General features: G+C 40.1%; 2 protein-coding genes across 9 annotated transcripts in view; one reads left to right on the plus strand and one right to left on the minus strand.

Moving 5' to 3' along the window:
* CCNI (cyclin I) overlaps positions 1-3,154 on the plus strand; it is a 37,061-nt gene extending 33,907 nt beyond the window's left edge. The window contains exon 7 of the mRNA XM_020894687.2: positions 1,519-3,154. Coding sequence (XP_020750346.1) covers positions 1,519-1,962 — 444 coding nt within the window. The 3' untranslated portion in view covers positions 1,963-3,154. The remainder of the gene's footprint in view (positions 1-1,518) is intronic.
* Positions 3,155-9,002: 5,848 nt separating this feature from the next.
* The window catches only part of SEPTIN11 (septin 11), a 94,264-nt gene continuing 86,910 nt past the window's right edge, over positions 9,003-16,356 (minus strand). The window contains exons 10-11 of one of the 8 annotated variants that reach the window (XR_011484585.1): positions 12,194-14,762; positions 9,003-9,442 (exon numbers count right to left, since the gene is read on the minus strand). Coding sequence is in view for 7 of the 8 variants with exons in the window: in XM_020894683.2 (XP_020750342.1) it covers positions 12,237-12,261 (25 nt within the window). In the remaining variant the exon portion in view is untranslated. Of the gene's footprint in view, positions 10,093-10,556; positions 14,763-16,356 lie in introns of those variants that run through there. The other 7 variants (XM_070458264.1, XM_070458263.1, XM_020894683.2 and 4 more) reach the window with 7 other exon arrangements.

Consider the following 16,356-nt stretch of genomic DNA (forward strand, 5'->3'; position numbering starts at 1 on the left):
CTTTATCACAAGATTTTGAAGGCCTTCCATGTACAGTCATTGGTGCTAGAAACAAAAGTGGATCTGATACAGTGGCTACCTCTTGGGATCTTGTAGTCTGTAGTAGAAAAGCATAAATGGTTAAATAGACTATTCTAATATAGTGTATTAAGTATGATAACAGATTGATACAAAAACAGATGATCCTGGGGTTTGGGAGGGATAAGGGAAGTCAGGGGTGGCTTCAAAAAGGACTGATACCTGAATTATCCTGAAGGATAAGAAGGAGTTAGTGAAACTTCCTCATTAAACAAAAATCTTAGCAAAAATGTTTTCTGCTAGTGCTGTCAAGCCTGCTGTTTGCGACAGAAATACAGCTTGTCAAATGTTCTCATTTACTCTGTTTAAAAAAAAGAAAGTTGTTCAAAATTCTTAAGCCAAACAGCTGTCCCTTATTTAAATTTTTTCTTGCCTCTGGCTGCTTCTCTAAATTCTAAATGGATTCTGTTTATCTATACACTGAAAGTGTTAGTCACTTAATTGTGTCTGACTCTTTGCGACCCCATGAACTGTAGCCCACCAGGCTCCTCTGTCCGTGGGATTCTCCAGGCAAGAATACTGGAGTGGGTTGCCATTTCCTTCTCCAGGGGATCTTCTTGACCCAGAGACTGAACCCGGGTCTTCTGCATTGTAGGCAGATTGTTTACTTTTAGAGCCCAAAGGGGGTATATGTGTGTGTGTATACACACACACACACACACATATACAGTATGTATCTTTATAATATATATAAAAGGGGGTATGTGTGTGTGTCTGTGTATACACACACACACATATATAGTATGTATCTTTATAATATATATAAAAGGGAGTATATGTGTGTGTGTATACACACACACCTATATAATATGTATCTTTATAATATATGTAAAAGGGAGTCTGTGTGTGTGTGTATACACACACACACCCCTATATAATATGTATCTTTTTAATATATATAAAAGGGGGTGTGTGTGTGTGTGTATACACACACACACATATATATAATATGTATCTTTATAATATATATAAAAGGGAGTATATGTGTGTGTATACACACACACATATATAATATGTATCTCTATAATATAAAAGGGAGTATATATGTAAATCTATTATCTGTATGTTGGTCTTCACTAAAGAGGTTGGAGGAGGCAAAGAGGGTGAGGTGAAAGGCCTTCTGGACAGGGGAGGTAGCCTGAACAAAAATCAGATGTTGGATATATATCAGTGAAAAAAAAGAGAGTAATTTCTGCTTTCATGAAGCTGTCCAGCATATAATTGCAAATACAGAATTCAAGTTCCAAAGTGGTTTATATTGTAAATACAGATCTGGACACAAATTCTAAAAACGATGGGTTAGGCTGGAGGAATTAGATGAGTTGGAGGTAAAAGATGTGAGGAGAGAAGCCTTGGGGGAGAGGGCATGAGGAGAAAAAGTGGCTACCAGAAATGACAGAGCCACCTCCACTGATAATTTTTTTTTCTCCCCTGGCTCAGATGGATAGCTCCCAGCTGATCCACTGTCGGGAGCTTGTGGCACATCACCTTTCTACTCTGCAGTCTTCCCTGCCTCTAAATTCCGTTTATGTCTACCGTCCCCTCAAGCACACCCTGGTGACCTGTGACAGAGGAGTGTTCAGATTACACCCCTCCTCTGTCCCAGGCCCAGACTTCTCCAAGGACAACAGCAAACCAGAAGTGCCAGTCAGAGGTCCAGCAGCCTTCTGCCACCATCTCCCAGCTGCCAATGGGTGCAAGTATGCCTCTGCTAAACGCAAAGTGGAGGAAATGGAAGTGGACGACTTCTATGATGGGATCAAACGGCTCTATAATGAAGAGAACGCTTCAGAAAGTGTGGGTTCTGTGTGTGGCACTGATCTATCACGGCAAGAGGGACAGGCTTCTCCTTGTCCGCCTCTGCAGCCTGTTTCTGTCATGTAGCAGCAAGGGTTAGCTTCAAGTGCAAACTAAGGTAGACGACTCTGGGGAGGGGAGCATGGAAAACCAGGATAGGCTATGTAATAAGGTATATATCTTTTCAGGCTGATTTGAAACGAGCCAGAGAAAAAAACCCAGTTGATTTGTATGACTAATTATAATTCAACAATATTTAAGCACTTAAAGACCAAAAAAAAAGTCTAAAATTAAGATCAAAAAAATTTTAAGTAAAAAATTCCTTTGTGGTATTTGTCAATTCTCCCCTTTTCTCTGCTAAACTGTAATGTGTAGGTTGCCTTGTGTCAGAAACTCACGTTCAGTGTTGTTTTTTTAATTCCAGAATTCCTAGCTAGCAAACCTTGTCCCAGAATCCTGATTTAATTTTCCTCTAGCTTTTTGCTTGCTTCTTTGAATACTAAATGAATTTTAATGCATGTTGATCTATAGCCTGACTTCCGCTGATGAGGAAACCCTCAAAATTTATTTTTAGCAATTTAGTGAACTTCAGTGTGACAGCCGTGTTTAATCCATGATTCAAATTTAAATTAATCTGGAAAAGGTACTTCAAAATTGCCCCATATGAATCAGGTGGTAAAAAGGACTCCTGTTACCATTGTTGATTTTTGTCTCCTTTCAATTTCTAGAGTTTGGAAATAAAATTATTTTCAGTTTTTGTTTATCTTTGAAGCTTAAAGTGGCACGTGCTTAATAAGACACTCTTAGGTTTGTTGAAAGCATTTTTGACATTTGTGTAAAAATTTGTGGTAAAGACTATATCCAGGTGCTCACCAAAGAAGCATGTAACAACTAAAGTTAGGTTTTTTAAACTGCTCAGTTCACTCATTTATAATCAGCAGGAGAGACTAGATGTTGGGGCAGCTCTGTGATTGGGATCTGTAACGTGTATTAACTGAATTCAGTGCCCTAGTTTTATGTTAAGCCATTATTAGGATTTTTCTTGATCAGTTAACCCCCTGCCTCCCCAGCCTACCTGTATTTCTTGATCATTTAATCCCCTTGTCTCCCCAGCCTACTTGTATTTCTTGATCAGTTAACCCCCTGCCTCTCCAGCCTATCTGTATTTCTCTTAATGACTTCTGGATTCTGAGCTCCCTGTGCAGTCTAAAGAAGGTATTGCAGTCAGAACCATGTACTGATGATAAAAGCCACTGGTAGCAATAAACGTTGTCCTTAACCTTTTTATCTTTTTTTTCTGCTTGTGAAGAGGTACAAATTCTTGATGGTTAAGCACTGCTATTTCAACTACAGAAGATGACAGAAATACTAATATGCTTGCAGAAAATAAAACATAAAGGGGGGGATTTAAATGTGACTGAGTTTAGGGTTTGACATAATTTTTCCTAACATTTTCTAACTGGTGGACTGTGACCTTCCAAATGGTAAATTCTTAGCTTAAGGAACTGTGAGGGCAGGCATTTCCTATGTCTAGATAACCTGTCTTTTTTAAACCCACTGATTTTGCTCTGGTTTAGCAGAGCACAAGTATTCTCCAGTCTGCATTTGGCTTAAATTCTTGTAGTAGGGTTGGCTACCTGCTACAGTCCAATCAAGGGGGAAATGTCTTCTGACATCGAAGTACAGAGAGTGAAGATAGCATGAGGCTGACTTTGCAAATACACATTAAAACAAAATCCCACTTTTCCTAGTATTCATCTGGTTCTGTTCCTTAATTCACCTCAGTTGTGGGAGCTTCAAGAAGTCTACAACTGCACATGCTCATCATTAAAATAAATGGCATTTAATCCCTCCATCCCCTCCTCCACTTAAATGAATATTTTTGTTACGTAGAAATCTATGGATAATATTGAGTCTAGAATCAGAATATTTCCTTTGTGGTCCAGTTGCTACAGATTGTACAGAAGTTAGAAACATTTTAATTTTTTGATCTTGAGGCTTTCTAATCAAAAACTGATGGTAAGTCAGTTTGGAAAAAGGTATTGTTTTTATGGGAAACTGAATTGCAATGGTCAGGCTGCCAGGTCTCGTGCCTCAAAGCTTATTTAACCCTTGTATCAATTAAACAATAGTACTTGGGAGACCAGACCCTTCTGAGCACGCACCCTTTCAGTTTTATGTCCCTGCCACCATCCCAGAGACCTCTTGCAGAACTTTGGTTCTCTGGGACCTGAACTTGTGGATTAAGGCAGAAAAAAGCAAAACATGCTTGAACAGTGAGGAACTGTTCAATAATCCTTCTCATTAAGGATTCCTACTGTTAGATCCTGTTTTACTGGAAACTGTTGTCACTAGCCTGTCCACAATACTTAAATTTTGGCATCACACAGTTCTCTTCCAATATTTGGAAACTTGAGCTTTAGGGATCACAATTGCCTGGTACCTCTTGGTGGTTAGAAAACTTGTTATTCCATGAAGGATCTGCAACAGCAAGGGAATAAACATGATGGGGTAAATTAGTTTAATTCTAATAAGTTACTCTCTAATCCTCCAACAGAAGTGAACATGCGTGCTCTAGCTCTTGAAGCTCATACTGGGAGAAGTCAGGTATTTACTTCATTCTCTTTTGCAGGATTGGTGGTGGTGGTGGTGATCTGTGAAGAACTTTTTTTTTTTTTTGTCTTAGTGTCGGGGGGAGGGCTAGGAAAGGAGAGTACTCTCAAATGCCAGTTAAAAAGACTAATTCCAATTCTGATTTGTCAGAAATGTCCCTGGCCCTGTACCTCTGGCTCTGAAAGCGACTATAATGTAGCTCCTTGCTTGGCCAAGCTGATGAGAATCTGAGCCTACATTCCTACTGTCGAGAGAGCTAAGACATTGGTGTCTGCCCCCAAAATATTCTTTCTTTTCTCCTATGTTGTTAGAACCAATACATATATGTGTGTGTGTGTGCTCCCTATTCTCTACCTGGGTTTTACTCATTTGGAATTCTTGAAACAAGAAAGTAAGTTGTCCTTGAGCATTACTGCCCAGAACAGCACAATGTGACTAAAGCCACTGATGCTCAGCCATCATCATGGGAAGCCTGTTTTCCACTGGAAAGGGATATAACTGGCCAGTGTCTTTATGACCATCCTGGGACACAGCAGGTTGAGGATTAGAAAACTGTCCAATGCCACAAGGCCAAGAATTTTTAACAAGGTTCAGCTTCTGACATATCAAATATAAATCTTTGTGATATGATGAAGTTTTATCTAACATGTAAGACTCAAATTATTGAAATTAGTCTATAAACTCTTAACAGGAGACTGTCTCCTAAGCTTATTAGTATTTTGAGCTTTGGCCACTAGATGGTGCTTTTAGAAAAACAACATCTCTAAGTTTCAGGGAGAAACTGGGCTTACTGTGAGGGAATGAGCAGTTTAAGCCCTCACCTCTTGTTGCTAAGCATCAGCATCATGTGCAGTTGTAAGTTCACATCACTTAAGCCATGGGAGGCCTGTGCATGTGGGACTGATTGGAAATTACCAAGATCTGCCATGTTGGGACTTACATGTGGCTAAAATGTCTCAACAACAACAAAATTCTACAAATTAAAGATCCTAATATTCGGTGAAGTTGTTTGGTCCTGCAACCTAGAAATTGACTGGGAATACTTGAAAATAGCCAAGTCCCAAAAGCTTGCTGCTTTCATTTTCAGTTGGATTTGACCGATCATAGGACAGAAGATGGAAGTATAGGCTTACATGGTAAAGCTAGGAACAAGGAGTTAAAATGAGAGCTTCCCCTCACCGTATTAATAAGTTTACAGACCTTCCTCTGTTTACAACAGAGTTACATCTTGATAAACTCATAAGTTGAAAATAACCTTAAATTGAAAATGCATTTTGTGCACTTAATCTACTAAACACCATAACTTACGAACCTAGTCCACCTGAAGTGCTCAGTACAGTTAACATTAACCTCCAGTTGGGCTGAATCCATTTAACACAAAGCCTGTTCTGTAACACAAGAATCAGATATCCTATGGAATTTGTTGAATCCTGCGCTTAAGTGGAAAACAATGGTTGTAAGTCTATCAGTTGTTTTCTTTCATGAGTGTGTGGCTGACTAGGAGCTGCAGCTTGCTGCTACTGCCCAGCAAAATGAGTATCCGTACTGCATGTGGCTAGCCTAAGACAAGATCCAAATCCAGAACTACAGTTTCTTCTTAATGTGTATCACTCACACCATCACAAGGTCAAACCATATTAAGTCAGGGACCTGCAGTGGTTTGCGTGATGTAAGACCCATGTGTAGTCAAGTCCCTGTGCCATCTCTGGATCATTGAAAAGCTGCTCTAAGAGGTAACCAAGAACATCTACCAGATGGAGAAGTTTAAAGACAGCACATAACTCTAGGTTTTTCAGTTTCCAGGAGGCTGAACCTCTCCATTTCTCTCAACTCAAAGTATGAGTTTCATGGCAGATCAAATGTCAAAACTTTGGACCTTACATTACGCAACAGTAGGCCAGTGAACTTAAACTACTGAAAAGCAAGCAGGAGTGGTTTTGCTTTTCAGAATACTCTCTCTTGCAGTTTAGCCCAGAAAGGGCTTGCCTCTTACTCCCAAAGTTTGCTGTATGAGGTATATACATGCAATTCATAGCGTGTGGCTACACAGCCAGTGCCTAATGTTAGCCTAGTGTAGTGTAAAAGTATTTGGGGAAAGGGAAGGGTGGGGGAAACGGATGGATATAAGAAAGGGCAAGGAGAGCTGGAGCTGCACCTCTTCAGCGTTCTAAAAGCCCTGTGGCAGAGAGGGCATGGTTATGCAGAGTTTGTAGAATGCTATTCTGCATCCTCCCCCTGCCATACACACAGAAAAATTTTTTTTGGACAGGAACCAACCTTAAAGTAATAGCTTCATGCCTCTTGGTGCCATAATTTGCCAAGAAAAAAGCTTTTCTTTGGTGCCAATAAAGTTCCCGTAGTGGACTGATAGGCCATTTCACCTTACAGTACTGCAAATAACTGATTTGAGGCAGACATGAAATCCTCATCTGTACCTCCCATGATGTTCCACTAATAACCAAAAGATCTCATTTATTTACAGCTACCTGTCAGAACAGGAAGGTTGGGAAAGGAGGTGAGCAGATACCCAGGCTTGCAATTAGTCTTTTCATGTCAACACATTCAGCCCTGAGGCTGCCACTTGTTGGCTAGAGACTGATCTGAAAGCTGCATGGTGTCAATCACAAGGACCAAATACCATGGTCTTAAGGATTCAAGTGCAAGGATCTCCTAAGTGAGCCACATTGCCAACACTGTCTCCAAGGTGGAAAGATGGCAGTCATCTGCAAAGCACAGGTTTTTCATAGAACTGTCATTTAAGTACAGTGAAAATTATGTACTTAGTTTTCAGATGTCCAGAACTGTTTACCCATACGGGACAATGATGAGCAGAAAAGTCAAAATAACTAAGAAGATTAGGTAAGGTTGATGGGGAAAAGTACAGTCAAGCCTATTGGCTTGATGACCTAATTTTATCTGACTTAGCTCAGTGCATACTAATTCAGAAGATCAGGTTTCTCCTTTATACATGTGCTGTGCCAATCTCAGAGACCATCTAGGATACACTTTCAGCAATAAGGCAGAGTCTGTATCTGAAGTGAGGTTTTTTTTTTTTTTTTTGAAGACTATGAAAAAAAAAAAGACTATGAAAAAGAAAAAGCCTGTTAACCAAAATAGGTTCAGCTGGTTCAGTTCTCCTTGCTTTTCAACAATCTAGCTTAGGAAAAGCGAATAATGTTTATTTTTCATCTCTCTTAGTTGGTCAGCCAAGAGAACTTGAGAACCTACCAGTTTTATCAACACTTGCGAAAAAGAACCACCTGAAGTAAAATGGAGGTTAGCTGTGTGCTTGACCTGGGCTGTCCGTTATCCACTCTTCCTAGATAACTGAACAGAAACCAACCTGGATGGAAGAGCCAGTTCCCTCACCCCTCCCACTACGCTGTCACCGTTACACTTCCTCTAGCCTGAGGACTAAAAGGGGAACAGCAGTAATAGATTACACATTTCTCTACTTAAGGACAAAAATACTGCCTAATTTGAGTTTTAAATATTGCTCAAAAAATGTCTTTACAATCTGATGCAAAATTTGTTTTCAAAATGAGTGACAGGGTAAAGTTGATATTAAAATATTTAAAGGAGCTTAAAAATAAATCCAGTTACTGTGCTGAGAAATTACAGTGGTTTCACACAATAGGCTGTCTGTGTTCAACTTACAAGACTGATAATATGTCATACTGTAGCATGTTAAGGAGTTGATACCCACCCATCCATCCGTCAAACCACTGATCACATCTTAGCAGATATCTATCCTTGCAGATTATAGTGTAATATGGAGGGGACGACTCTCGACTCATATTTTAACTATTTAATGGCTCAGATGAACTTGATTTTGTTGCATTTAATAACAGTGTCTAAGTAAAGGAAGCCTCTCGCCAGTATTATCCAATTGGACTAAATGACCTCTTTCCAAGAATCAAATGATTCAAGAAGCAGGCACTGTTGCTTCATCATTTCACCTTTCAACCAAAGCATATGTTTATCATTCTTAAATAAAGGGGGGAACTCTCTTAAGGATTTTTACCAAATACAACTCATGCAACCAATATCCATCTACTATGGGGCTGAAAAATGATGGAAGCAAAAACTATTGACAAGAAATGAAAAGGTAGCAAATTGCATGTTCATGCTTTAAAATAGAAATGAATTTGGAAATGGCACCTTGACTACAAAAATTGCCCCTAAGAGGTGACTGCTAACAGAATAACCTAGCCCTGAATCCAGCCCATCACAAATGAGTCAGCATGAGAAATCACTGACTCAACAGCCAGAAGTGTGTGTTTGCATGTGGGTGTACTTTTAAACAGTTTTCAGCAATTTTTTTTTTCTCTTTTGGCAACCAGAGTGGAGAAAGCCACCTGGCTGACTGGCAGGCGTGGATGAGAACCATTGTTAACAACGCTCCTGTTGTCTGGGACAGGATATGTCCTTGGGGGTTTGTTTCCATGGTCCAGGACACACAAACTCTGGACAAGTGGTAAAGAAGAGCTTCACAATAAACAAAAAGGCAAGGATGGGCCAGAAAGTTATTTTAACGTACCTTTAAATATAAATTGAGTCCCAGAGGCAGAAAAATCACCTACCCAACACTGGCACATTTTAAACATGATTAAGACTTGCAGGTCAAAATCCCAGTGACAGCACTGGGATTTGTTGCTGTATTTGAGATGAGGAGAGCATCTTAAACACAATTCTGTGGCTTAAATGTCACTTAACTTTCCCCTTGAGCTTAAAATTGGCATAATTTTGATACTAAAACAAAGTCTGAATAATCAATACATAAAAACAAACTGGCTAAGTAGAAAAAAAAAATTTTTCCCCCCAAAACAGAATCCCAAATCCCAAAAACTTATATATAGAATGCAGGTAACAGAAAGAGTCAAATAAAACAACAATGGTTCCTGAATTTAAAGGAAGGATGCCCACTTCTCTCTCTCAAGAGGCAGACGGTCAGCTGAAAAATAAAAATATTGTATCAATAGAACACTCCAAATTTAAAACTTGCAGCCATCTTTGTTCATGCAATATCAAATGTTTAGAAAAATACCCCAAACTTCAAAACAACCCATCAAGCTACCAAGAGGAAGGAAAATTGTTGCCCCAATCTTATGACCTGATGGATGGTTGAGGGTCCTGATGGGACTGTTCAGAAGGTCGCTCATGGGATAGAGGTCTGGAGTTTACATGAGATCAAGTTTGTGGACCCTCAGACTAAGGTCCAGGCTGTCTTCAGTCCGTGAGTTCTTGGGTCAGCAGCTTCAAGAACATGACAGCTAAGCAAGATCCCAACACATGGCTACTTTGGGTTTTGGCCCGAGTTCTCGGTTTCACTCAATTTCCTTTTAAGGAGTATTATTATTACTGTTTTTGGTGATGATTAAGTCATTTTAGTAACCACTATGGGCAGTGGTCTGTAAACAGACATTGACAAATACAAACAGCAGTGCAATATTTGACCCAGACTTTAAAAGAACAGGAGGCGATGGTGGAAATGAGGTAACTCTTCCCCAACACGTGTGAACAGACAGCTCCTGCTCTTCTAATGCTCTATGTCCATTAGGAGAGAGTAGGGCTTGTCAACAGGATGGTTACATAAAGAAGAAGCTACAGAAGAGAAAAAAGAAAGGTTCAGATTCAAAGTTGATTCTTAAAAGGCTTTTTCTTAAAAAAAAAAAAAAAAAAAGGAGCTTCTCTACAACAGACTGAAAGAACAGTGATGTGTCAGTAAAGGGATGATCAGTTGAGGTGGGGAACAGCAGCAGCAGAACTGGCACCAGAGGCCGAGGAAGCGGAGGCTGCCTCGGCCGGGGCAGTGGGGTGCTAATCGGGGTAGAAGGGGATGGGGATGGGGGACACAGGGTGGCAGAGACGGTGTATGAAGTACAGAACACCACGTGGCAAGCATCTTGGAGGAGCTGGTGCTGCCCAGATGGTAGCATTTGAAGTCCAGACAAAGCAGGAAAGCATGAGGCTCTTTCATCCCTATTTCTTTTATCCAGTATTATAAACATGTGTACATTTGTATATCAAACAGTGACTAAAAAGAACTCACAAAAGGGCACACAGTGTTTGGGTAAAAATATATTTTCCCCCACTTTATGTTCTTGGCACTAGTGATATATGCATAGATTACCTGTCCACCACGCTCCTACCTTCACAGACACCAAATGACTGAGCAAGTTTGCTACGGGATTACTTTCATACTTGAAAAAAATGATATGCTTCACACCAATACAATTGTTTTAGTTTTTTAAAAAAGACAAGTGTCTAACATGCAGTTTACATATATGACAATTCTGCATTAACACGGAAAGGAGATTACACAACAGTTTTAAAAACACATTGGTTATTTTCCAACAGCAAAATGACAATGATCTACAACTACAGTTTAAGGCATATCAGCATATTTTAAAATTAAGGAATAGACAAAGTTCTAATGCTGTTCACAGCTTAATCTTCCATTTATTTTAAAAATTCCCTTCATACCTACATACAATCTAGACTTTGTACGTCATCATTTCCCCCTAAAGAGTCGGCACATGTGTATCCTGTCAATGGAACCAAGACTTCCGGAAGTTGAGACTTGACAACTTCAGACACTTGCGAATGGCAAAGCAAAGGATCTCAATGCACAGTTTTGGTAGGACCACACAGAGACGGTATGACATGAGTCGTAACAGCTGGAAACCTGATTCAACAGTCTGTATTATGAAACACTGATGGATATGTCAAGAAAGTGAGGAAACCAAGTCTATTTGTTTGAGGTGCACAAGATATGAGGTGTTATTGCTGGTGAGATCACAAAGCAGGGAAGGAAGATGAGTAACCTGTGCCTGGCGTGATGTTTAATGTTCCCTGGTTGAGGCGTCCTTTCTGGACAAAACCTTCACCAATTAATAAAGAGCCTAAGCTGGGAAAAGGTAGTCTCTCAACTGCCCACGAATTCTCATAAGTGCTTTTCCATCACATCCTTCTTAAAACTGTTACAGGTATCTAAAGTCCAGAGGAAGTAAAAGCCTGGTCGTAATGGTTGAATGAAAGATCTGGGGAAGGGGCAGCAAGAGCTGTCCTGGCAAAAAGAAAAGAGGTGATCCCTGGTAGTAGTTAGCACAAGGCAAAGATCATTAAACCAGGATCGCCAAAAAACTAAGCCGTCATAAAGGCAGTGTAACAGGGAGAAAAACTTTCTCTCGTTTTTCTCTAGTGGAAGGTAGTAGTTTCTCATTGTAGCTTTACTTACACAGTCAGAACCAAGGACCCTCTGGGACTTCCCTGGGGGTCCAGTGGTTAAAACGTCATGCTCTCACTGCTGAGGACTCAGGTTCAATCCCTGGTCAGGGAACTGAAGTCCTGCAGGTCACATGGCACAACCAAAAACAACAACAAAAAAGAACCAAGGACCTTCTGTACTATCCAGTGAACCCACAATGCTATGCAGAACACAGACGAGGATTAGTAATTTCTGACTTCTACACTGTCACCAGGGAAAAGTCAAATCTCTGTGTTTCTTGTGAAAAAGAGATAAATGTGAGCCATTGAAAATATAGTTTTCTTTCTTTAAAAAAAAAGAAAACAAAGGCTACTCAAACCAATACCTCCCTACCCCCATCCAGGAAAAAAAAAAAAAAAGAATTCCACCTATCCCATTTGTTTCTCTAATTAAAAAGCCAAAGAGATCTCAAAGGTTTCTTACTACTGTACTTACATGCAGAGGCGAAAGCATATCCAATTAGATTTGAGGGCATCACTTACTCCGTGCAGAGCCATGGGCTACTGTGAAAAAAGGCAGATACAGGAAGGAGAGAGGGCAGCAATAACAAACCAGACAGGGCCAGGGAGCAGGGGCAGGAGAAAGTTCAGGAGCAGCGCAGTTTAAAAAAAAAAAAAAGCTTTTATAGGTGTCTTTTGACTTTTTATTCCCTGACTCTCCATGATTTGTTTTTCTGTGAAAAATTTAATGGGGGGAAAAAAAATCAATCAACAATCTTGGAATCAAAAAGTCAGCTGGATGCCTTTCATGGTTGGGCTCACTTTAAAAAGGCTTTAGCGATGCATGTAAAATGGTTATTTTCAAGAGACGCATTCTTAGGATTTAGAAGTGTATTTCCTGTTACAAGGCACAAAAATGCGCACACAAGCAATGGTTGGAACAAGCATACAGCACTAGTATTCAAGCTTCCGTCTGGGGCACAGCGTCTGAGCAAATTCAGCCCACGGTTAGAATCAGCATGCCACCTAACGTTTGGCTGCAGCACAGCTAGCTTCAGACTAGAATCATTCAAAAACAAAAGCAAAAACATTGATCCAGGAGCTTCTAAAGCCTGTCTTTATACCTCTATTGCTGCTTCTGGTGGGCAGTTTCTATCCTAGCTTAGTTTGAGCATCCATGAAAACTGATTCCTTGCTTTGCCTAATTAAGCCTAAATCAGTTCATGGAAGCTCATTCCTTCTTTCCCATAAAAGTGTCATTGAGGATAAAGAGAAGGTTGAAAAATTTACTGAAATCAACTAGAGGCTATTTAAAAAAAAAAAATTTTTTTTTAAGTGTGTGTGTGTGTTCTATTTACTTAATGTGTGACTTAACATATGACTTAATGAAGACCCTTCTCCAGGGGATCTTCCCGACCCAGGGATTGAACTTGGGTCTCCTGCATTACAGGTGGATCCTTTATCATCTGAGCCACTTGGGAAGCCCATCTAATGGATGACGAGGGAGAACCAAAAGGAAAACGCAGGGGTGAAGGGTCAGATTCATAAGAAATGTTACTCTTTCAAGTAAGAAGTTGGAGACTATGGAGTCAGAGAGAAGCTGGGAGTGTTTTGTTTTTATGGGGGGAGGGGGGTAATTAAGAAACGGAAAGGATAAGCCTCAAGAAGGAAAAGTATAGAAAAGAAATTAGGTATGCTCCTTTCCATATAAATCTGGCATATGTAGTCTATGTCCTGAAATGTGACTAATTCCTAATTCTTGTTGATGGGGCGATGGGTCTTAAACGAAGAGGGCAGTTGAGCGAGTCTTGGTGAGGCCATTCCTTCAAGACAACTGGATTTGAAAGACCAGATGTTCTATTCCTTCATCCCTCTTTTGGCCAAATATCAAAACATGCAAGGAAATTGGGAGATGAAGTTGGATTTCTGCTTTCTTGACTCATGGGTTTGTGTTATGTCCCTTCCCATTTCTATCTTAAAATGACAAAGTCTCCTCAAACTTGTGCTGCAAGATGATACAGTTTATAACAAATGTTCTATTTTAAATATTTCTGGAAAATTTCTAGGGCTTCCCTGGTGGCTCAGATGGTAAATATTTCTGGAAAATTTCTCCCCAGAATTATTGAAAAATGTTATTTGAAGCACTGATATCCCGGAGTCAGTCATTAGGCCTTCGCCCTCAGCCTACTGAGCAGATTTAGGTGTGTTTATGAAAAGATGGGGTATTGTTAGTAGCAAACAGGTTGCAGAAAGCCCATTAATCTTAGTAGAAGACTCTTCTACTAAGAATGCTGTATGATCAGCCTTGGAGAGGGCTATCTGTGACAGGACCAAGGCTGCCCTGACACAAGTAAATATAATCTGTTTTCTTATTACAGTCCAACTTGGCTAGGACTTAAGATAGGGGTTCAGACATGTTTTTAAACCCATAAGAGGAGACAAACCAGTCTGAACAGACCCACAATCCAGGCCAAATAATGTTATTATAGTAATAATAAAAAAAAAAATCCATGCCAGGGTAAAAGTCAGGTAAAGTTTATCACCCATCGTTCTGCCTACATAGAAAGCTACCTTGGTTTGGGGCAGGTGAGGAGAAGAATCAGAAGGGGTTCAGAGCCTTTCCATCATGGAGATGAATAATCAAGAAAAGCAAGTTGTCAGGGCCATTCAGGTTTACAGTTCAGCTGCTGAGGTGGTGAGAAGTTTCCTGTCAGACGTACATGGAGGAATTTAGCCTCCTTCCCTTGGTCCCAAGCAACACACGAGTCACAGGACAGGCATGCTTGCTGCCGCCACTCTGAACAGGCATAAACGGCAAGTCATTTGCGTTTCCAGAAACAAATTCCCACTGCACATAGCTTTTGCTGTGACTCCCTTGTTCTCTCATTTTCCACCACCCAACAACATTCAGCAAAATGAGTTAATAGTTATATGGTGTCTGGGGAAGGGGGAAAAATAAAAATAAAACAAAATAAAAGGACACAGATGGCAGAGATACAATATTACTGCAAAAGCAGGTGAATGCGGACCATCCTTGGCTTGCCAGGCTTTATGTGAAGCTTGCACTGCAAGTTAAAAAACAAAACAAAAAAGTTAGAAATAATAATAAATTAAAAGAAGGAAAATTAGGAGCGCCAGCACCAGCATTCAGTGATGGTGAATGCTCATGCAATGATTATGGAATCGACAGAAATTAAAACCAAAAATATTGAGTAAGCTATATACTACATGACAAGCAAAAGCAAAATTTTAATACTGAATTAAAGAACACATGGTTAGTTTCCATTTGCAGAATCATTCAGATTCACAAGTGACTTCTTGAAACCATGACATGTTCTACTGGAAAGATTTGCAGTTTGATTTTTCATTTTCTCAAATAACACAAAACCATGATCTATTAGAATTTGGGCATCACAGCAGTACTGAATAGGAGCTGAAAATTCCATTTCTGAGCTGCTAGAGTCAGAGAATAAATAAATATACAATAAACGTCTTTGAACAAATAATTTGGCAGTTGGAATATAGTGGATGGAGGACATGCTATCGATCTACTTGGGAGGGGAAAAAAGAAAGGACAATCATTATGTGGTTACAGCTACAGCAATGCCAGCAGCGTTCCCCCTCTTGGGTATAAAGCAACGCCAAGTTCAAGATCCACACGTCTAATTTTAGGCAAATCCAAAACATGCAACTTCATTCCTTAGCAAGAATCAAAATATGTTTTAAAAAAGAAAAAAAGTGAGTGGATGATTGTGTAAACTGTCATTATCAGATGCCAGGTACAGTTTTAAAATGAGATTTTAAAACTTTCTTTTTGGAATGGATGCGTCTTTAAACCCCCAAAACTGCCAGCTGGCAAAGTTTTCAGAAAAGATGAACACTGTCTACGGAACAACTTACCCTCGGGCACTCCCACCACTGAGGTGTAGCCGCGAGCAGGGAAAGTGACTTGGTGGCCAGAGATGGCAGGAGGTGGGGTCCAGTTAATGGCAGTACCAGGGTTAGTTCTACCTTGTCTGTAATCTTAGGACATGTTATGTGATCTCATGCCACTACAGGTCAAGGAAGAAGGACAAAGCCTTACCTACGTTAAAGAGGGAGCGTGTCATTAGAATAGAAAAAAAAAAAAGAATTTCAAACTATTAGAAAAACTTAGTTAAGCTCTGAGGTGGAAGCATAGCAGGCGAATAAACACGCATCTCTTTTTAAATTTTCTCCCTCAAACAGCTCCCATGAGGCATGTATGGCGACTCCAGCATCTCCGCCAGCTACACAAGGAGGAAAGAGCCTCCCATGTATTTTCAAAGTACTGTCCTCGTTACCCTGGTCACTGTCTGTCTGTGGTCCTCTCTAACCAACATTCCCACTGGCAGTAACAGAATTGATTCCCCCCTCCTCCACTTTTACCCTTCCAGCCTCCAACTGGCAATTGCTTTCACTGTTCAAATGGGAAAGTGGGAAAAGCTTAAGCGCCTAGAAGAAGTTACCAAAAAGTTCGTGCTGTCATCAGGCACAAAATCTGGTGACTGTTGCGCACCAAATTAAGTCTAACTCCATTAATAATAACTGAGAATGTATAAATAAGGCTAAAATAGAATTCACACACACTTCACATAAACTTGAAAAGCATTATACATGGCTAAGGCCCAAGGCTGGGAA

This window comes from Odocoileus virginianus, chromosome 29, assembly GCF_023699985.2.
Source record: "Odocoileus virginianus isolate 20LAN1187 ecotype Illinois chromosome 29, Ovbor_1.2, whole genome shotgun sequence".
Taxonomy (NCBI): Eukaryota; Metazoa; Chordata; class Mammalia; order Artiodactyla; family Cervidae; genus Odocoileus; species Odocoileus virginianus.